This window comes from Pipistrellus hanaki (assembly GCF_964339955.1).
Source record: "Pipistrellus hanaki genome assembly, chromosome: 15".
Lineage (NCBI taxonomy): Eukaryota > Metazoa > Chordata > Mammalia > Chiroptera > Vespertilionidae > Pipistrellus > Pipistrellus hanaki.
In genome coordinates, this window is record NC_140517.1 from 37343668 (window position 1) to 37364812 (window position 21145).

At 56.2% G+C, this 21145-nt stretch overlaps 1 protein-coding gene across 4 annotated transcripts in view; it reads left to right on the top strand.

The window, feature by feature from the left end:
* Positions 1 to 18432, top strand: part of PAK4 (p21 (RAC1) activated kinase 4) — a 50771-nt gene extending 32339 nt beyond the window's left edge. Inside the window, exons 2-10 of one of the 4 annotated variants that reach the window (XM_084860872.1) lie at positions 6752 to 6825; positions 8637 to 8891; positions 11812 to 12273; positions 12474 to 12911; positions 13551 to 13684; positions 13901 to 14027; positions 15002 to 15127; positions 16908 to 17042; positions 17472 to 18432. In XM_084860872.1, coding sequence (XP_084716998.1) covers positions 8688 to 8891; positions 11812 to 12273; positions 12474 to 12911; positions 13551 to 13684; positions 13901 to 14027; positions 15002 to 15127; positions 16908 to 17042; positions 17472 to 17627 — 1782 coding nt within the window. In that variant the 5' untranslated portion in view covers positions 6752 to 6825; positions 8637 to 8687 and the 3' untranslated portion in view covers positions 17628 to 18432. Of the gene's footprint in view, positions 1 to 6751; positions 6826 to 8636; positions 8892 to 11811; positions 12274 to 12473; positions 12912 to 13550; positions 13685 to 13900; positions 14132 to 14673; positions 14879 to 15001; positions 15128 to 16907; positions 17043 to 17471 lie in introns of those variants that run through there. The other 3 variants (XM_084860873.1, XM_084860874.1, XM_084860875.1) reach the window with 3 other exon arrangements.
* The last annotated feature ends 2713 nt before the right edge of the window (positions 18433 to 21145 follow it).

Sequence of the window (21145 nt, forward strand, 5' to 3'; positions counted from 1 at the left end):
CAGCATCCTCCGCTCTGTGACTGGCCTCTTGTCTGTACTCTAGATCTGCTGCCCTTCCTCAGACTTCCAGCCTAGGCCACATGGCTGGGGCGGCCTCCCTGTGGTGGGGAGGACCTGGGATGGACTCCCAATGGGTGCTTCTTGTGTTTGGGACACACACCTGGTTATTTACTAAATAGCCAGCTTCACTCTCGAAGTTCCTTCTCAGGCATCAGGTCAGACTTTCAGACAGTGTGGGATGGGCCTTGGGGCTCCTGTCTGCCCCCAGTCCCCTACACCCTTCCCTGCCTCTCTTCAGGGTCTAGACTCATCACACTGGCAAAGGCAACACTCCTTTGTTCCACTGATATTTACTGAGCCCCTACTGTGTGCTCAGGTCCTACTCTGGATACAGGGACACAGCAAGAGCAAGACAAAGGCCCCTGCTCTCCGGGAGCCGACGTTGTACTGCGGGGAGGGGTGATGCCAGGTAATAATAACTGCCATGGAGAAATATAAAGCAGAGGTGTCAAGAAAGGGTGAGCCATGCAGCTCTGGGCAGAGAAAAGAGTAGGTGCAAAGGCCCTAAGGTTGGAACAAGATTCCTACGTCTAAAACGAAAGAAGAGACCACCCGTGTGGTTGGAGTGAAGTGAGGAGACAAGGTCCCGCTGGGCAGTGCCATGTTAAGTCACAGTTTGAGCAAAGGTGAAGCCCTTGTCGGGTTTTGTTCGTTTAATATTTTTTCAGATTCCTTCCTAGCAGCCTTTCTGATCCTGATTCTGGTTATCACTAGTGTGGCGTTGTCTCTGTCCTGGTTCTTGTCCCATAAACCTCTGGGGTCTGTTGTCTGGAATGGAGGCCTCGGCTGGAGCCAGGGCCGCTGGGAAGCAGGAGGCTGAAGAGGCGTCAACAAGGCCTCTCTGGGTCAGGGTGGGTGCGTCTGTGACCTGGTGTTGGGCAGCTCGGGGCAGAGACTTCCCCTCTCTGGGCCTGTTTCCTGGTTTGGGAAACAGGAAGGAAGAGGACTCTATACCCACCCACCCAAGAACTATTTGGAAGGCTCAGCATGGCCCGGTCTGCATGCCTGGCATAGGCTCAGGCCAGAGTCAGCGTCCCCTCCATCCACCTTTAAGGGATGACCTGTTCTAGGTGCCGAGATCCGGTCATGACCAACCAAAATGTGGCCCCTGCCTGTGTGGAGCCACAGGAGGTAACAATAGACACACTCATCACGGTATAACAGGTTAGGTGATAGATACTAAGGGCCAGCAGTGTGCCAGGTGTTTGGGGGATGTGTTGATGGGCAAGACCAGACCATGTCCCTGCCCCCAGTGAGCTCACACTCCAGCCATTACTAAAGTAGTATCTGTCCTCGGCAAGTCCTACCAACTCGACCTTTATAGCGAGCCCGGAACCTGCCCACTGCTTCCCCTTCCACCCATGTGGTCTCCCGCTGGACTCGCACAACCTCCTCTTTCCTGGACCTCTGCTTCTGTCCTGTCCCAACTGCATGGTCTGAGCTCCTCACACAGTGTCAGGCCCTGTCTCTCCCCTGCCAGATCTTTCTATGGCTCCATCTCACTCAGAAAAAAGCCAGTGTCCTCCCCGTGGTTCAAAAGTTCCTACTGGATCTGTCCCCACCGCCTGCCTGCCCTCCTCTTTCATCACTTACTCCCTCGGTGCCCAGGCCTTGAACACTTAGTCTGACTTCTCTTTGACCGTAACAGGCATGTTCCTACCTCAGGTCATTTGCCCTGGCTGTTCTTGCTGCCCAGTGCTCTTCCTCCATGTGCCCACATGGCTCCCCTTCCCTCCCTATTCAGGTCCCTCCTCAAATGTCACCTTCTCAGCAAGGCCCTCCCAGACCGCATAGGAAACTCTGACCTCCTCTTATCCTCCTGATCCCCGATTCATTTTCTTCTATCACTTATCTGACTTACTATTTTTCGGATTTATCTTATCTGTTGACAGTCTCCTTACCCCTGAAATGTGAATTCTGTCAGGGCAGGGATGTTTCTAGCTGTTCAGGCTACTGCTGTCGGCCCTGCCTTGCCTGGTAGATATCAGCTGTCAGTAGACAGTCATGTTTGGATAGTGGGTTCCTGGGTGTCATGGGGTCATTGTGGGTAGAGTAGGTGTTTGACAAGGAGGGGGGCATGTGTCAGTCCCAGGTATGTGAAAATTTCTTGGAGGAACTTGGCTATGGGGAGAAGCTTGAAGAGTGATTTGGATGGACAGCAAGAGCTGAGGAAGGGTGGGAGGTGGGAATGGCATGGTTTTTTAAGAGGGGCAGAGAGGAGCTTGCTGTCTGCTGAGAAGGTAAGCTGGATTTTCCCTCCATTGTCAGAGCACAGCCCAGAGAGGTAGGCAGTAAACTGAGGCAGGGAGAGGTTTCCTGGAGCTGGTAGGTAACGATCACCGCAGAAGGGTGAGCAGGCGCCAGTGGTGGAAGCCCTGAGTGCAACTGGGGACAGTGAGCGCTTCATAGTCCCCTTCAGTTTGGTGAGGATGAAGGGATAGTTGTGATCCCGGTCACATCCCCTCTCTGCCCCTGGGCCCGTGGGTTCCCGCTGGGTCAGCTCCCTTCACTACCAGGGGAGCAGCTTTACACAGCGCCTACGGCGGGAGGGAGTAGGAGGTAAAAGTTTTACACATGCACACACACCAGGCAGCTTTGTCACACAGTGGCTCTTGCTCTTCTGCCTGTTTCCTCTCATGAAAGGTCAGAGGGTAGAACAAGCCAGTGTGACTGGAAAATCTGAAGCTTTTGCTAAGACAGGTTGAAAATTGCCTGTTCCACATGAGAAATGATTTAATTGAAAAGATTTTTTTTTAATTGAAACAACATTTTAGAGTAGGATGCAAAAATGTGTCTGCCTTCTTGGGATCAAACACTGGACTTCGGAGGTGTCTGTGTCCTGGCTGGTGGCTGCGGGCTTCATGCTGTCCTCTTCCATTCTGTGTGAGCACTGGTGCACGCTCTGCCTCTGGGTTCTCTGCCAGAAGCTGAAGCATGAGAGCAGGGAAGTGGTGTAGTGGGTACAGATGAATCTGTGGGCCCATCTGTGTTGCAGGCATTGGAGTATAGTGGGGAGCAATTGGCTCTAGGGCTCTCGTGGAGCTGACAGACACTGAAGAATTACACACACACACACACAATGTATGGAAATGCAATGAGGGAAAATAAAGCAGAGAAAGGGGGCATAGAGAGTGACAGGACAGCCATAGGGACATTTGAGCAAGATGCAGGTGGAGAGGAGAGAGCCATGTGCAGACCAGTGAGAAGTAAGTTCCAGCAGGTAGCAACCACCAGGGCAAAGGCCCTGAGGTGGGGGCATTTCTAGGGTTTGGAGAATAGTGAGGAAGCCCATGTAGCTGGGGTAGAGTGAGCGAGGGGCGTGAGGAAGGAGAGAGGGGAAAAGTGATGGCCTTGTGAGTTACAGGGAGGAGTCTTTGTGAATCAAAATAGCATTTAAGGATGCTGACTCTGGAGTGAGTAGGACTGTCTTCCAAGCTCAGTTCTGCTGGATGCCCTTAGTGCAGGATATCACTTTGTGAGCCTCAGTTTCCACATCTTCGAAATGGACATGAGAATAACCACTTCACGGAGATTGTAGAGTCGGTGAGCTCAGCATCAGCATCTGTGCAGGGCTGTGAGGTCCTCTTGTGTTGATGGCAGGATCAGTACTGGGGCTGAGCTCAGCGAGCCACATTTGGTGGTAGGGACTGGCTTTCGACACCTTCTCCGCTGTAGCCTGTCCTGCCAGAGGCCTGCGGGAAAGGTGGATAAGGAATCGCAGGGAAGGGGAGGAAGCTGCCCCACTTTGCGCTGCCTCTTGCTATCCCTGGGGGCCAGGGCCAGACAGGTCAGACAGGAAGTAGGGACCCTCCCCCCCAGAAAGGTTCAGGGCCGGAGAGGAAAGACAAGATCTGGGTGGGGAGAGGGGAGAAGGCCAGGACCTGCCTTGGAGATGATGATGATGATGATGATGATGACAATAGCATGGCTACAGCCTGGCCGGTATACCTCAGTGGTTGAAGATTGACCCATGAACCAAGAGTTCACTGATTTGGCCGAAACCAGTTTGGCTCAGTGGATAGAGCGTCGGTCTGTGGACTGAAAAGTCCCAGGTTCCATTCCGGTCTAGGGCATGTACCTTGGTTACGGGCACATCCCCCGGGGGGGGGGGGGGGGGGTGCAGGAGGCAGCTGGTCGATGTATCGCTCTCATCGATGTTTCTCTATCCCTCTTTAGATCTCTATTCCTCTCCCTTCCTGTCTGTGAAAAATCAATAAAATATTTTTTTAAAAATAAATAAAAAAAGGAGTTCACCGATTTGATTCCCGGTCAGGGCACGCCCGGGTTGCAGGCTCAATCCTCAGTAGGGGGTGTACAGGAGGCAGCTGGACGATATTTCTTTCTCATTGATGTTGCTATCTCTCTATCCCTCTCTCTTGCTCTCTCTAAAAATCAAAAAAAAAAAAATGTAAAAACTAATTTATAAAATAAATTATCCTTGGGCAGCTGTGATCCTTGGGCAGAATAGGCAGCTAAGAGCTTTGGTGTCCAACTCTGGGTTCAAAGCCTGGGTGCCCTGGACAGGGGACTCATCTCTGAATCTTGGGGTGCCCATCTGTGAATTGGGGATGATGAGAGTGCCTCTCTCAGAGGTTATCATGAGGAGGGAGTGGGTTTCGGCACAGAGAGCATCAAGCAGGGCCCAGCACATGAAAGTCTCCCAAGAGGCAGCTGCTGCTGGTTCCGAGAATCGGGTTGGACAGGCCTGGGATCTATCAATAATATCCACGCTGCTGCCAAGCTGTGTAACCTGGCCCAGGGAAAGTCCTCGTCCTCCCTCTGCCTTGTGTTTTATCGTTTTTGGGTTGTTTTTTCCCCTGTAACTGGGGTCAGTTCTGTAGCCTGGTCAGGTGTGCAGGTTAAATGAAGGACTCTGGGCTGAGTGCTTAGAAGAGGGGCTAGAACCCAGCAGGTGTGCAGTAAGTGTGTGGGTTGCTCTCTAAGGGGACACACTTCCTTCCTATGCGCAGTTCCTAGGGGCCTGACTATCAGTGCCTATGCTCTCTGTGACTCCTTATACAACTCCAGGAGCTGTAATAACCCACTTTTACAGGCGGAACTGAGGCAGAGAGGCTGAGCTGCCAGTGCAGGGCCACACAGTGAGCTCCCAAGGTGGGTTGGCTCATGCTACTTCATGGCACAGAAAATGAGGTGGCACAGTGTGTAGCAATAGAGCCCAGGTTTGGGCCCTGGGCTGTCTGACTCCTAAGTTCCAAGCTTGTCTGGGAATCCCAGCATCCCCCATTCCTGGTGCAGGCCCCTGCCTTTAAGTAGCAGCTCCTCTCCTCTTTCTTTGAGGCTCCCATAAGGTCAGGAGTTTGGGGACTGGGTGGGAAGAGGAGTGTGGTGAAGGAGCCAGCTGTGCTTGGAGCTGCCCCAGGGTGGGGCTCCTGCCTGATCATTATAAACACGGTCAGTTCCTCTGTTTGTCCTGCCCTCCGAGTGGTGCCAGAGGGAAGGGGTGGCCCCAGGCAAATATCCGGAGGTGTGCCCCGCTACCCCTTCCCCCTGTGGGGTCACTGCCTGCACTGTGCAGAGGGGCACAGTTTATGGGTGGGTGTTCTGGGTTGGCTGCCCCATCTGCCAGGCTGCTTCCTGCCCACGCATCTGGATCCTGAGCTCCTCCCTCTCCTCGGTTAGTAAGGGGTCACGTGACTAGCCCTCTCCTGCGAGGCCTGGCCGGGAGGTGGAGGATGGGCAGAGCAAAGAGTAAGAAAGGCCAAGGGGGAAAGTGAGGCTAGGTCTGGGAGGGGCGGCGCGGAAGACAGTGCAGAGGTGATAGGATATGGGGCAAAGATCTGGGTGACAGCGCAGGGAAGATGGGAGAGGGTCTGGTGAAGGGTGTAGGGTGGGTTAGGGCCACCAAAGGAAGTCTGGGAGGGAGGGCTGTACAGTGTTCAGAGGCCTGGAATCGGGGGAGACACTGAAGGGGCTCCTGGTTTGGTTGGGGCTATAGAAGAAGTTGAGGCAGAAGCAGAAGCAAAGAGGCCCCCTCCCTGACCAGGGCTGTCCCACCCCATATCTAGACAGCTGTGGTCCCTGGAGCATGGAGGACAGTGCCGTGGCTGGGGGAGCTCGGCCCAGATCTGATTCCGGCCACCTGCTGGCCAAGAGGCCCAGACCAGTTGAGACAGGTTAGCTGCTGGGTTCCTGCCCACCGCCCTCCACTGCCAAACCGGTTCTCCTGGAGGCTGTCCATTGAAGGTCCTTCCTCTGAGCAAAGGGTGGCAGCCTATTTGGCCTCACAGAGCTGCTCCCACAGGAAAGGAGTCGCTCTCTCATGGGAGGAGAGTCAGGGGCTGAAGAGGCCACATCCCAGACATGCTTCTGAACGTCCTCATGGGTCATAAGGCTCCCTGAGCTGGTGGCTGACCCTGTGCCAGGCACTGGGAAGCTAGCCATGAGCCAGACAAAATCCCCCCTGGGTGTTTCCTCTCGTCCTTAGATATCAGCTCACAAGCACCTCCTCTGGGAAGCCTCCCTTATTTTCACCCTCCCATCCCTCCAGTCTGGGTCTGGCACTCCCTGACCCCAGCCCCGGCCACTCTGGCTATCAGAAGCTGTCTGTATCACCGCTGTGTCCCTAATACCAACCAGCACAGGCTGGGCACAAAGGAATGAGTTATTACTGAATGAGTGGGAGAATAAATGAATGGATGAGTAAATGAGACGTTTTGTTCCCATTTTACAGATGAGTAACCCGAAGCCCCAAGAGGAGATGGCACCTGCCCAAGGACACTTCTAGCACAGCCAGTGCCAAACCAGGTCTGTGGACTCCAGGGCTCATGGGGGACAGAGGAGCCAGACCTGAGTCCCCTCCTCCCTCAGACACTGCTAGAAGTAACCCTAACCATCAGAATAATAAATAAGGAGAGGCCCTCCTTCTGTGCCCAGCTCTGTTTGCATTAACTCATTTAATTCTCACAGCAGTCCTGGAGGTTGGTCCAGGCACAGAGAAGTGAAGTCACTTATCCAGGGTCACACAGAGTAAGTGGCAGAGAGATTTACTCTCTGGTCATCTGGCTCCTTCCCGTTATTTCTTTGGTCTCCCTGGGAACTCCACCTCAGGTGTCTCCCCTTTGGCCCCTGTGGGTTTTTTATTTGTTTGTTAATCCTCACTATTTTTTTCATTGATTATTAGAGAGTAGAAAGGAGGGGGAGAGACGAGAGAGAGAGAGAGAGAGAGAGAGAGAGAGAGAGAGAGAGAGAGAGAGAGGGGGAGAGAAGGAGGGAGGGAGGGAGGGAGAAATATCATGTGAGAGAGACAGGGAGACACATTGATTGGTTGCCTTCTACATACACCCCAACCAGGGCTGGGGATCGAGCCTGCAACCGAGGTTGTACCCTTGACGGAAATCAAACCTGGGACCCTTCAGTCCAGAGGCCTTCCCTCTGCTGAGCCAACTGGTGAGGGCTATCCCCTTTGTTTGTTTGTTTTTAAATCTATATATATTTATTGCTTTCAGAGAGGAAAGGAGAGGGGGAGGGAGATAGAAACATCAATGATGAGAGAGAATCATTGATCGGCTGCTCCTGCATGTCCCCTACTGGGGATGGAGCCCACAACCTGGGCATGTGCCGTTGACTGGAATCGAACCCGGGATCCTTCAATCTGCAGGCTGACACTCTAGCCAATGAACCAAACCAGCCAGGTTTTTAAAATCAGCTTTCATTTACACTGTGCTTGGTACTATTCTGAATACCTGACTGGAGACCCCAGACCCTAAAAACACGGCCTGTGTTGTCTGTTAGTGTCTGTTGTGATGTGGTCTTCCCAAATGTGTGATCTTGGGGAGGAGCTTCCCTCCTCTGGCAGTGGGAGTGGCGCAGTCAGGCCTCGTGGGCGCGGCGAGGCTCAGTGGCCTTTCGTTAAACAAGTAACCAAAGGAGTGTAGTATTCCTGGCCCAGAGTCCGGGCTGGGGAAGCATGATGGTCATGGCCAGGCCGTTAGGAACAGGTCACTGAGCACACTGTGTGCTGGACACTGTGCTAGGCATGGGGCTGGGACTGGGCAGATGAGACCTGGCCTGCAGCACTGATATTCTAGTGATGCGGCTGTAGACGCTAAGCTAGTAAACACAGGAATAAAGAGCAGAATTTCCAGGAGTTAAATGTGCCATGAAGTAGGGCGTGGGGTGTGGGCTCTTTTATTGGGGTAGTCAGGAAAGGATTCACAAGGACTCTGAGGCCTGAAGGAGGGGAGGGAGGCAGCCATTATGGACACTGGGGAAAAGTATTCCACGAAGGGGACAGCAGTGTGAGGCCCTGGGGTTAGAAAGCCAGTGTGAGCGAGGGCGAGATACAAGTCGAGAGGTAATGGGGCAGGTCATGTGGGTGGGTCACAGGGACGACTCGGCTTCTCTCCTGAGTGAGATGGAGCCATGGGGGCGCTCAGCAGAAGAGAGATGGGATTTGACTCAGGTGCCCATGGGATCCCTCGGGCCATGAAGGACAGTTGACTGGAGGCGGTGGGAGGAGTGAGAGACCAGTTAGGGGACAAGAATGGACAGGACCAGGGCAGGCCAGAGAAGCAGGGAGAAATGGGCAGGTTCTGGTGAGTGGCCCCCTCCTGCAGGCCTGCCGCAGGAGCCCACGTCTGCGCCCTCCTGGTACTAAGCTTGGCGCCATGTTTGGGAAGAAGAAGAAGCGGGTAGAGATCTCAGCACCATCCAACTTCGAGCACCGCGTGCACACGGGCTTCGACCAGCATGAGCAGAAGTTCACGGGGCTGCCCCGCCAGTGGCAGAGCCTGATCGAGGAGTCAGCTCGTCGGCCCAAGCCCCTCATCGACCCCGCCTGCATCACTTCCATCCAGCATGAGGCCCCCAAGGTATGCCGGCACCCCGCCTTTCCTGACCCTCACCAATCCCCACGAGGGACCCCAACCCTTAACCACATACTTGACCTTGTGGCCAACATCTCCTCGCTGACCCCCATTCCTTATGACCTCCAAATACATGCCCCAACCCTCCACACTCATCCTCACCAGTGCTTCCCTTTCATCCACCCCTTTACCCACTGACACCTTACTAGCCTCCAGCCCTGAGAACCCCACACTTTCCTTGATCCCTCCAACAGTCCGTCCACACCAGCTCCGAAGTTGTGCTCTCCCAAGGGCCTCACACCTAGAGCTCTGTGTTCCTGACCCCAGTGCCCTAACTTGTCCTTGGGTCTTCACAGATCTCCATGGCAGAGTGTGTGTGTGTGTGTGTGTGTGGCAGGGGCAGGGGCAGGGGCAGGGGCAGGGGCTTGTGGGGAGAGGGGGTAGACCTATTCCCAGATGGTGACCCCCCTTAAGTGGTCAAGGCTTAGCTGAGGAAGCCCAGGGAAGAGACCTGATCCAGGCCCAGGGTTCAGACCCACTTTTTAGAGAGAGAGACACCTGAGCTAAGGAGTGAGGAGGAGGAGGAGTCCTGAGGCAGATGGTGAGCAGAGGGGCTTTAGTGGAGGAAGAGGCCCATGTGAACCTTGGGATTTGGGTTTGGGATTGTTTGTTTTCTGCCAGCAAACTAACATAGCTGGGATTTGAACCAAGGTCTGTTTAAAGGCTTGTGCTCTTAATCCCTTTCCTGCCTCCACGGTTCAGGTGCTCTGGCATGGCCTGCAGTGAGGCCGCCTGGTGGCGTGGACTTTATCCCCAGGGCAGTGGGAACAGGAAGGGCCTCGGGCCAGGGGAACGAATCAGGGTTGTTCCAGGGGTGGAGGTGGGTGGAGCAGGCTTGCAGATGACTCATCCTCTCCAGTTGCCCAGCCCAGCCTGGCAGGCGGAGGCCCCGGGTCAGTGAGGTGGGTGTAGACACAGTGCAGACACTCTCCCACCAGGTCTCAGTCTCGGGCCCACTGCAGTGTCCCTGTGTCCCACGCAGGATGCTTCTGGATATTTCAAATTGTTTGTTACTTCTTATAAAGTGAGAGATTTCATCTCCAAACTTCTGTTTCTGGCTTCTCCTGACTCATCAGCTGAGGCTGAGTGGCAGGCACTGGCTCTGAGCCCCACGCCCCACCTGGGCCACCAGGAAGAAGAGGCACCTTGTCTTAATTCACACAAAGGTGCCACACAGGCCAGCACTGTCCTGGGGCCCCTGTGTTTTTGCTGCCCAGTCCTCCCAGGCCCTTCCTCCCTCCCCCAGGCACTTCTGACCCTAAGGCCTGACCAACTGTCTGCCAGGCTTCCAGGCTGGCAGCCAAGGCCCAGCAGAGGCAGGCGTAGGCCCCATAGGGGCACTGTGGCCAGTAGGTGGGTTTTGTGGGATCAGTGTTGCTGCACAGTAGAGGCAATTCTGACTTCAGGCTGTCTGGAAGCCCTGGGCCCATGTCTCTGTGTGTCAGTGGTTGACAGCACAGAAGTGGGGGCCATATTCTCTGCTTCCCACAGCCTCCACTCAGCTCCCCCTCACTCCCTCACAGTTCAGCAAATGTTTATTGAGTACCTTCTGCAGACCGACGCTGCTCTAGGTGTTCAGATTTAGCAAGAGCAGAAACCCAATTGCTGCTCGCACACACATTGCACCTGGGGAGCTGTAGGTGTCTTTATATCCACTGATTTTATTTATTTATTTAATTTTATAAATATATTTTATTGATTTCAGAGAGGAAGGGAGAGAGAGAGAGAAAGAGAGAGAGAGAGAGAGAGAGAGAGAGAGAGAGAGGGAGAGAGAGGGAGAAATATCAATGAGAGAATCATTAATCTGCTGCCTCCTGCATGCTCCCTGCTGGAGACCAGCCCTGCAACCTGGGCATGCACCTTTAACTGGAATCGAACCTGGACCCTTCAGTCCTCAGGCAGATGCTCTGTCCCCTGAGCCAAACAGCTAGGGCTCCGCTGGTTTTAAGCGCTTTAAAGAAAAGGCAGGGAAGAGGGACAGGGAGTGTTAGGGGCTGGCATTTTAGATGGTTAGCAAAAGCCTTCCTCTGAGAAGCTGAGTTTCCAGCAAAGACCTGAGGAGAGGAGGAGGGAGCCACGGCATACTTGGAGGAAGATGTTCCAGGCAGAATGAACAGCCAGTGCAAAGGCCCTGAAGTAGGAGCTGTCTTTGTACCTGAGGAACAGTGAGGCCCAGTGCCTGGAGCTCAGTGGGGGACAGGGAACCCTGGAGGCTGTTTCTCAAAGAGGAAGCGAAGACCTGGCTGAGGGTGGTGGGCATGGAGAGGGTGGGCACTGGGTGGATTTGGAACACACACTCCACCCAGCCCCCAAGGGCATTCTCATTGCCATCCCCACTCCTGGGGTACTCTTGCCCTCTCCCTGTACCCAACCCTTGGCTTCCAGGGGAACAGAGAATGGGTTTTTGGGGTTAACAACACTGGCAGGCTGCAGGGGAGGGAGCGCCAAGCTGTGCCCTGGTCCCAGCATCCTGTAATTTCCAGCTCGCCAAGGTTGATTATGGAGCGGCATGGCCTCTGCCCCCCCTTCACCCACAGGGCGGGAGCCTCCCCCAGCCCGGAGCGGGAGAGACAGGAGGTGCTTCAGCTAGCTTCTGGCTGGGGCGTGGGGCGGGGCAGCCTGCCTGAGGGGAGGTTACTCCTTCAGCCCCCCTCCTGCAGCTGACTTCTCTGTGTGGGGGTGGGGGTGGGGAGGGGGTGCTGCGGGGCCTCCCTGGTGCTGCCCACGCCATGGCATTTCTTCATTTGTCTCTGTCTTGTCTCTGTGTGTTGTATTGTCCTGTCCTTGTGTGTTGGTTACACATCCTTTGTCCCCCTCCTACTTGCCCCGCCCCTCTCCCACCACTGACCTGGATGCTGGACCCCAGACCATCGTGCGGGGCAGCAAAGGTGCCAAGGATGGGGCCCTCACGCTGCTACTGGATGAGTTTGAGAACATGTCAGTGACGCGCTCCAATTCCCTGAGGAGAGACAGCCCGCCTCCACCACCCACTCGTGCCCGCCAGGAAAATGGGATGCCCTCGGAGCAGGCCGCCATACCCAGAGAGGGCCCAGAGAAGGCGGGCAGCCAAAGCCGGGTTGCCGGCCGCCGTGAGGGGAGTGGCAGCAGTGGTGACAAGCGGCGGGTGGGGCCGGAGAAGAAGCCCAAGTCTTCCAGGGAGGGCTCAGGGGGGCCCCAGGAACCCTCCCGGGACAAGCGACCCCTTTCTGGGCCTGACGTCAGCACCCCCCAACCTGCTGGTGTGGCCAGTGGGGCGAAGGTGGCTGCTGGCCGGCCCTTTAACACGTACCCGCGGGCTGATACGGATCATCCATCCCGGGGCGCCCAGGTAACTAATCCCCTACCCCAGGATCCCGCATGTCTCCCTCCCCAAAGCTTTTCCTATCCCCACCCACCTACTCCACCCTATGCCCTGCCCACTGTGCATCTCCACCTGACCACCATGTGTCTGCCACAGCCGTCCTTCTCAGGAGAGCAGAGCTGGCCCCTGGCCCCTCCACTGACAGCCTCCTCTCCTTTCTGTTTCAGGGGGAGCCTCACAACATGGCCCCCAATGGGCCATCAGTGGGGGCCCTGGCTGTCCCACAGTCCTCTTCCTCCCGGCCTCCGGCCCGAGCTCGGGGCCCCCCCAGCCCTGGAGTGCTGGGCCCCCATGCCTCCGAGCCCCAGCTGGCCCCTCCAGCCCGAACCCTCACTGCCCCTACTGGCACCCCCGCCTCTGGGCCTCCTGGCCCCCGCTCTCCACAGCGGGAACCCCAGCGTGTGTCCCATGAGCAGTTCCGGGCTGCTCTGCAGCTGGTGGTGGACCCGGGCGACCCCCGCTCCTACCTGGACAACTTCATCAAGATCGGCGAGGGCTCCACGGGCGTCGTGTGCATCGCCACTGTGCGCAGCTCCGGGCGCCTGGTGGCCGTCAAGAAGATGGACCTGCGCAAGCAGCAGCGGCGGGAGCTGCTCTTCAATGAGGTGGGCCTCTGGCCTCCAGGCCTGCCCTCGCCTTCCTCCCATGCTCCTCCACCCGATGGTGTGGAGCTCTGAGGTGGCCCCTCTGCCGGCAAGCTTGTTACAAAAGCAGGCACCCGCTCCTTGCAGAGGGGCTCTGTGGAAGCAGCCTCTGGACTCTGGTGCAGGGTCATTCAGCACTGTGCCCCGTAGCCCGGCCCTCAGCCCCCGTTACTGTGAGCTTCGGTTGAATGGAGCCCTGTAAGCAGTGTGTTCTCACCTCCCCCCATCCCCATCCCACCTTTCATCCCACCTCGGCTCCTACCTACTTGTGCTGATCTCAGCCCTGAGCTCAGACGCCCTCCTCCCACCCCCTCTCCCCACACCAGCCTTGTCTTCAGGGCCACTCAGACCAGCAGAAAAGTGTGTTTGCATGGAGAAGAGAGCACCCTCAGAATACAGGCTTCAGACTAAGCTGCCTTTGTGGGCTGTTGGCTTTGGCAGTGGGGAAGCCAGTCCAGGGCGATCCCGATTAGCAAGAATGGCAGGTGGAACTGGGCTGCTGTGTGGCAGAACCCAACCCCTGGCCCAAGAGTGAGGTAGGAGGACGGCTGGCGGCTGGCGGCCCTCTCCCTACCACGCTGACCCGGCCTCCCTCTCCAGGTGGTGATCATGCGCGACTACCAGCACGAGAATGTGGTGGAGATGTACAACAGCTACCTGGTGGGCGATGAGCTCTGGGTGGTGATGGAGTTCCTGGAGGGCGGTGCCCTCACTGACATCGTCACCCACACCAGGTACTGCCAGCAGCACAACCCTGGCCGCACCGGCCCTGTCTCCCCAGCTCCCTCAGGGGCGCTAGATCCCCCCAGACCTCTCCTGTGACAGGACCAAGTCCCCTCCAGACCCCTTGGGGTGGCGGAGCCAGCAGGGCTGTATCCCCCTCAGACACCTGGCTGGACTGGACCCCCCTCAGACCCTGTTTACCCCAGTTGCTTACCCCTCCCACACAGGATGAACGAGGAGCAGATTGCCTCAGTGTGCCTCGCCGTGCTGCAGGCCTTGTCTGTGCTCCACGCCCAGGGCGTCATCCACCGGGACATCAAGAGTGACTCAATCCTGCTGACCCACGACGGCAGGGTGAGCATTCGGGTGGCTTGGGCTTCCGCTGCCCCTCCCCGCTCCCCCCTGCCTTCAGGGGAGGCTCTGGCCCCCGGGACAGCGTCTTGGGGAGCAGTCAGCTTGTTCCTTGTGCAGCAGTCCGGAGTCAGGTCATTGGGGCCCGGGCTGGCGGGGCTCCGCCATCAGCACAGGACCCTGCACCTGTGCTCTTGCCCTAGGTTCAGAAAGGGGAGAACACGTTTGGGGGGCTGCCACCGTTTGGCCATGTGCTTCTTCCACCCCTGAGACCGAGCACCTGAGTGGGCCGTGGACCCCATGCTGCCTCCCGTCTTCCGGACTGAATGAAGTTCTGAATCGGGTCTATGGACGCGCCAGAGCGCCCAGAACCTGCATTTACACCCCAAGAGTGGACTTTTAGTGGGGGGCCCTTGGCTGTCACCCAGTTCTTGGAGATTCGATCTCCCTCTCCCAGAAAGCTAATCCCGACAACGGCAGTGGCAGTGTGGGGCTAGTTTTCACTGGGAGTCTCGATCTAGGGTCTGTGGACCCCCAAAGACACATCTGTGTCTACAGGAGTGTTTTAGGAACATGTGGGAGCCACCGAAACTTGCACATACTCTGGGCAGGCTTCTGGGGTTGAGAGACACACAGACATCCTCAAGAGTCTGGAAGGGGCCTGTGCCTCCAAAAGAAGTGTGCATCCTTGGTTCTGCGGACCCGGTTGTCACAGAGGCAGGCCGAGTGCCCTCACACTCCAGGGAAGCAGAGGCCCAGGGCGTGAGCTTTGGATCCAGCTCTGGTCTCAACCCCAGCATCAGCCCGGGTACCAGTAGGACTCAGGCCACTTCCCCCAAGGCAGACCCTGAGGGGAAGTCAGAGGTGTGATGTGGAGGCAGGGGCACACCTAAGGGCTTCCTGCCAGAGGCGGAGATCCAGCATGTCAGAGGCCAAGGAATTACACCTCTGACCTCGCTGCCTGCGCCCTGCCCCAGGTAAAGCTGTCAGACTTCGGGTTCTGCGCCCAGGTGAGCAAGGAGGTGCCACGGAGGAAATCATTGGTTGGCACGCCCTACTGGATGGCCCCAGAGCTCATCTCCCGCCTTCCCTACGGGCCAGAGGTAAGCCAGAGGGGCGAGTTGTTCAGCTGTCACACCAGTTCATGCTGTGAACATGAATGGTGGGGTTCAGAACAGCCAGAGTGAGGGGGTGAAGTGGGTCTCAGTCTGGGAAATGGGTCTCCAGGGATGATTTTAGAAGAGGTAGGCATTCATTCATTCTTTTTTTTCTTTTCTTTTTTAATTATTTATTTTTATTATTTTAAAAAAATATATTTTATTGATTTTTTACAGAGAGGAGGGGAGAGGGATAGACAGTTAGAAACATCGATCAGCCAAAACCGGTTTGGCTCAGTGGATAGAGCGTCAGCCTGTGGACTGAAAGGTCCCAGGTTTGATTCCGGTCAAGGGCATGTACCTTGGTTGTGGGCATATCTCCAGAAAGGGGTGTGCAGAGGCAGCTGATCAATGTTTCTAACTCTCTGTCCCTCTCTCTTCCTCTCTGTAAAAAAATCAATAAAAATATATTAAAAAAAAAAAAAAGAAAGAAAGAAAGAAAGAAACATCGATCAGCTGCCTCCTGCACACCTCCTACCGGGGATGTGCCTGCAACCAAGGTACATGCCTTTGACCGGAATCGAACCTGGGACCGTTGAGTCCACGGGCCGACGCTCTATCTGCTGAGCCAAACCAGTCAGGGTATCATTCATTCATTCTTGATTGGGTATTCGTTCTGAGCCAGTCCTAGCGCTTGGCAGTGAGAACAGAATGCTGAGCAGAAGTGGTCACGGTCTTGATTGACAGCAGGTGCAGAGGCCACAAAGTGGCTGGCTCCTGGCTGGTTGGCCTGAAGATGCTTTTGCAAGCATTTAAAAAAGAGAAGTCTCTCAGAGAAGTCCAAATTTCCATTCTCCATCAGAAGACATCAGAGATGTTTGGTCACATGGAGGCCAAATTCCCACAGAGCAACGGTAGGCTGCTCTGCTGTAGGAAGGGCGGCACCTTCGTCTTGGTCGTAGCCCCCACCATTCCTATTAGTACATGGACCTGCGTCCCTGCATCCCCTGCCGCCCTGAGGCTGTGAGCTGCCCAGGGCCCTGAGGGTCCTCCACCGTCAGACAGCAAGGCCTCACCCAGTGCCTGGCCCTGGGACAGACATCCTGGGAAGCACATCTTGGGGGCCTCAGGCTGGAGTGGGTCACCCTGGGAGGGGAGACTGGTGTGAAATTCTGAGGGGACATCTCAATCAGGACAGCCTGTGAGTGACAAACCCTGCTCAAATGGATTTCGCAAAACCTGGAAGCTGAGAGTCCCCAAAATTGTGACAGGCTTCAGGCCTAGCCATCACATGCTCCCTCCCTTCAGGCCCTGATTTTCTCTGCAGGGGTTCACTCAGTCAGGTGCTCCCCTTGTGACAGCAGAGATGACCTCAGTAACTGGGCATGTCTCCCTCCTGTGAACACCATAGGATATTTGGCTTATAGTCTCAGGGTCGACTCTGATTGGTTCAGCTTGTGTCATGTGCCCATTCCTGACACAGTTACTGTGTCCCAACCAACCTGGTCATACCCTTGCCTCCCCTTCCCCCTGCCTGCCCCTGGCACCAGAGAAAACCAGCTGTGCCTAGCAAAAAGAAGGGACAGGCTAGGTGGGCAGAATTCTTCAGGGGGTTCCCTGAGTGAAAGTGCGTGCGCTTGGCAGGCTGCGTGTCAGAGCAGGGGTTCCGGGTCCGGGGCTCGGGCTGCAGAGGGGCAAAGGCAGAACTGGGTGCTGTCCCTCCCCGGGCTTCCCCCAGGCCCTGGCCCACCTGGCACAAGCCCTGCCATCTCTTCCTCCGCTGCAGGTGGATATCTGGTCGCTGGGGGTGATGGTGATTGAGATGGTGGACGGGGAACCCCCCTACTTCAATGAGCCACCCCTCAAAGCCATGAAGATGATTCGGGACAACCTGCCACCCCGACTGAAGAACCTGCACAAGGTGGGCCCTGCGGGCAGGCAGGTAGTGTGAGGAAGATATACAAGCCTGTAGGGTGGCTGGTGTGGCCAGGACTGGGCATTGCTGTCTCCTGGGGTGGCATTTACTGTTGCTGGGCTCAGTGCCCTCCTCGTCGCACAAGTGCTCACCCTGCCCTGACTGAAGGCACACGGCATGGTCAGGCCCCCGAGAGGGGCCTTCCAGGTAGAGCTGTCTGGGGGAGGGGGTGCCTCCAGGGCCCCGCTGCTGACAGCTCCTCACCAAACTGAAAATAGGGAGGAAAGGAGTCCATGGGGCCAAGCTGTAGACACAGGGCACCTCTTTCCTCCCGACCTGGGCATTAGATGTCGGCCAGTGACAGAGAAGAGGCGACTGAGGCCCACAGCGAGTGAGCAGTGGAGCTGGCACTCAGACCCTGCCCTGCCTCCACAGGTGTCACCGTCCCTGAAGGGCTTCCTGGACCGCCTGCTGGTGCGTGACCCAGCCCAGCGGGCCACGGCAGCTGAGCTGCTGAAGCACCCGTTCCTGGCCAAAGCGGGCCCGCCCGCCAGCATCGTGCCCCTCATGCGCCACAACCGCACCAGATGAGGCTCGGTGCCCTGTCCCTGAACCAAAGAGCCCCTGGGGTTACCCCTGCCTTGCCGAAGCCGGTAGGGGGCCGGCCCCTGCTCCTCCTGGCCTGGGAGACACTCCATGTGGCACTGCCTTCGTTCCGGGGCGGTGTGTGGGACCCTACTACTGAACTCCAGTTTGGTTTGTGACTCAAAATACGGGATTTGGTGGGAGCAGGTGAGGCTCCCAGATCCTCCAGGACAGGCCCTCCCTGCGCTTCCCTGTCCCCAGGAAGGACAGGCAGCTTCCCATCACTGGAACTCTGCAGCAGGGGCTGCTGGCGATGGAAAGAACACTACGAGAGAGGCGTGTGTGTGTGTGTGTGTGTATGTGTGTGTGTGTGTGTATGTGCACACAGCAGAAAGTTCAGCTCCTCTGTCCTCCAGACTGCGAGTGGGTGTCTCTGACCTGGCCTCACATACACCCCCCTCTCCCCCTGAGCCATGCGGGGGTCGATCATGAATGTCTGAAGAGTGGCCTTCTCCCTGAGCCCTGCATCTCCTTTCCGTGGTTGGATGGGGAGACAGGTCAGGGCTCCCCCCCACCCCCAGCCTCTGCAGAAAATGACTACTGCACCTGGACAGCCTCTTCTTTTCTAGAAGTCTATTTATATTGTCATTTTATAACACTCTAGCCCCTGCTCCCAGCGGGGACAGATGGTCCCTGTCCTGTGGGGGCACCGGGGACAGAACCACTGCTTGAAGAATCAGGTTCCTGTCCCCTCGGCGCAGCCCCACCTTCCCTCCCTCAAGTTAGTTTTACAATTAAAGCATTTTCTTGATTGGTGTGTGTTTGTGGAGTGTGCAGAGGCCCCTGCCTGCCCACACTGTCCAGGCGGAGGGACTCTAGGGTCAGGAGACGGCGGGCCTGGCTAACCCAGGATCCAGCCCAGCTTCGGGCAAGGGCTATGTCTGTGGGCGAGTGGGGAGGTCCAGGTCAAAGAGCAGCCGGTAAAGCTGCTGCTCACGGGCAAATTGGCCCCGCCCACCCCTTCCTCCAAGCCTGGAAGAGTCAGTTTACAAGTCTGAATGCCGGGATGACCAGTGCACCAAACCTGCGATTTCTGGCAACTTGTTTAAAGGTCTTGAGCATGTTCAGTGGGTAGGGATTAATCCAGGGGTCCTCAAACTTTTTAAAGTGGGGGCCAGATCACGGTCCCTCAGAGAGCTGGAGGGCTGGACTATATGAACTAATTCCTACTGTAACACCTTGGCTGCGCTCACTGCCCAAAAAACCTGGCGGGCTGGATCAGACTCCCCTGGGGGCTGCATGTGGCCCGCGGGCCGTAGTTTGAAGACCCCTGGAATCCTTCTGAGTGGATGCTAGTACATTGCTCAATGGGCAGACGGGCTTAGGGGCTTGGCTAAGGCGGATGGACCAGGGCTGCCAGCTTCCCAGAGACTTCATCAGTCAAGCTCTTCCCTGCAGGCTGACTGGGCCTGGGCCTAAGTCCCAACGAGGGAGGAGTCCAGCTGTTATCGAGTGACAGTGCAGCCCTCCCGGGCCTCGGTGTGTCCTCCCCAGCATGCTGAGAGGGGCTGGGCAGGAGCAGCTTCCCTGGGCAGCGGGGAGCACGGGGAGAGCCCCTCTCCATAGCCCTCCGGTGTCACCAGCCTGACTTGTGGGTGGGAGTGTGTGGTGAGGACGGAGAGACTCCAGCTTGGTCCACTACCACGCTCCTCCACCGCCACATGACTGACTCCACAGCACCCCTCTCCACTGGTCCTGGCCTCCCCCAAGAATGGGGGTGCTGTTTCTGTGACAGCCTGGCCGAGCCCATGCACGGTCTAGGTAAATAATCACGTTTAAACAGCCCAGCATGAGCAGTAATTGCTGTGTGTGAATGTGTCTGGAAAAAATACGCCAAATAAGGAGAAATAACCAAAAATACCAAAATAACCCCTGACACTTTTTTTTAATGCTTTGAGCTTGAATACCTGAACAAATGAGCTGTGCCAGAATTTAAAGGATCAGGTAATTCCTACCTTGTACACATTGTTCCAGAAGAGGAAAAGAGGATAGCTGTCTGAGGCCATCTTGTAGGAGCCTGGAATTCCCATAATCCCCAACACATAAGGGTGGCGAAGAACGAGCGATGCAGCCGCACTGAGTGCCTGGAGGTGCCACTGTAGGCGGAGATGCCCGCTGAGACTGCTCCCACTGTCTTCAGTCACAACCTTCACAGGTCCTTGACTCCCTCTCCTGGACCTGTGCTGTGGCTAAGCTAAGGTGACATTTGCCCCTTAGGCTGTGGGGGAGGAGCCCACAGCCACTCTGCTCCCACTGTGTCTTCAGTCACATAACTGCAGTTTTAGGAATGGCTTTGGGAGCCCTTCCCCCTCCTCCCCAGCGGCTGATGCCCGAGCTGGAGGAGTTCCTCTAGTTTCAAAGAGGATTTAATGCAGGGGTCAATTACCAAGGCACTGGGGAAGCTGGAGGAGCTAGGAACCGAAGTCACTGAAGGAGGAGTCTCCACTGTGGGGCTGTCCAGCTTCCCACCCTCTGCTCCCACGGGAAGCCTCCTATTGGCAGGACCTGAGTGATTCCAGCTGAAAGGGGTCGTGCAAGGCAGCTCGGCCTCCAGCCTCCGTGAACAAGGAGGCACTCGGAGGCCCGTGTGGCGGAGCAGCAGAGTCGTCTGTCCAGATGTTCTGTGCAGGCATGGCACTCCACAGGAGTGTTAACTTATCCACAGCACAGGTCCAGGAGAGGGAGTCAAGGACATGTGAAGGTTGGACTTAACCAAGTCAGAGCATGGTTCTGGACCGGCAGCATCCCTGGGAACTTAATGGGAATGCAAGTTTCTGGGCCCACCGCCCCAGGCTGGTCTCACCATGTGGGACCCGGCTCTCTGTACTCCACGTAACAAACCTGCCAGGGCGTTCCGAGGCCGCCACAAGTTTGAGAGCCACTGAGACCTGTGGTTGGCCAGGGAGTGTGAGACAGCCCTGCCCATTCAGCAGGATCCTCACCTCCTACCTCACGCTCCTCCGCACTGGACGGCGGCCTCTGCCCCTGGTCCAAGCGCACTGCACCACTAGGAGCCAGACCACTCGCCTTGAAGGAAGGGCCTTGTGGTTGCAGCAGGGCCTCAGTGGCCAGAGCTCAGTCAGGGGCCTGCACTCAGAGCAATGAGGTTGAGAAATGTAGTCTATTGTGTCTGGCTAAAAATTCCATTACTATAAAATTGTGCTCCTTTACTCCTGCTTGTTGACTATAAAATTGATAGAGGAAAATATTCAATGGCCTAGTGGCAGAGAAGGATTTAATTTAATATATTTTTTAGAGAAGGTAGAGGGAGAGAGAAAAACATTGATGTGAGAGGGAGACATCAATCAGTTGTCTGCCACTGTTGGTACCCCAACCAGGGATCGAACCCACATGGCATATGCCATGACCAGGAAGTGCACAGGATGGCATCCAAGCAACTGATTCACACTAGCCAGGACTTCTTCAATAGAACGTAAAAGGAACAAATTATGAAGAAAATGAAT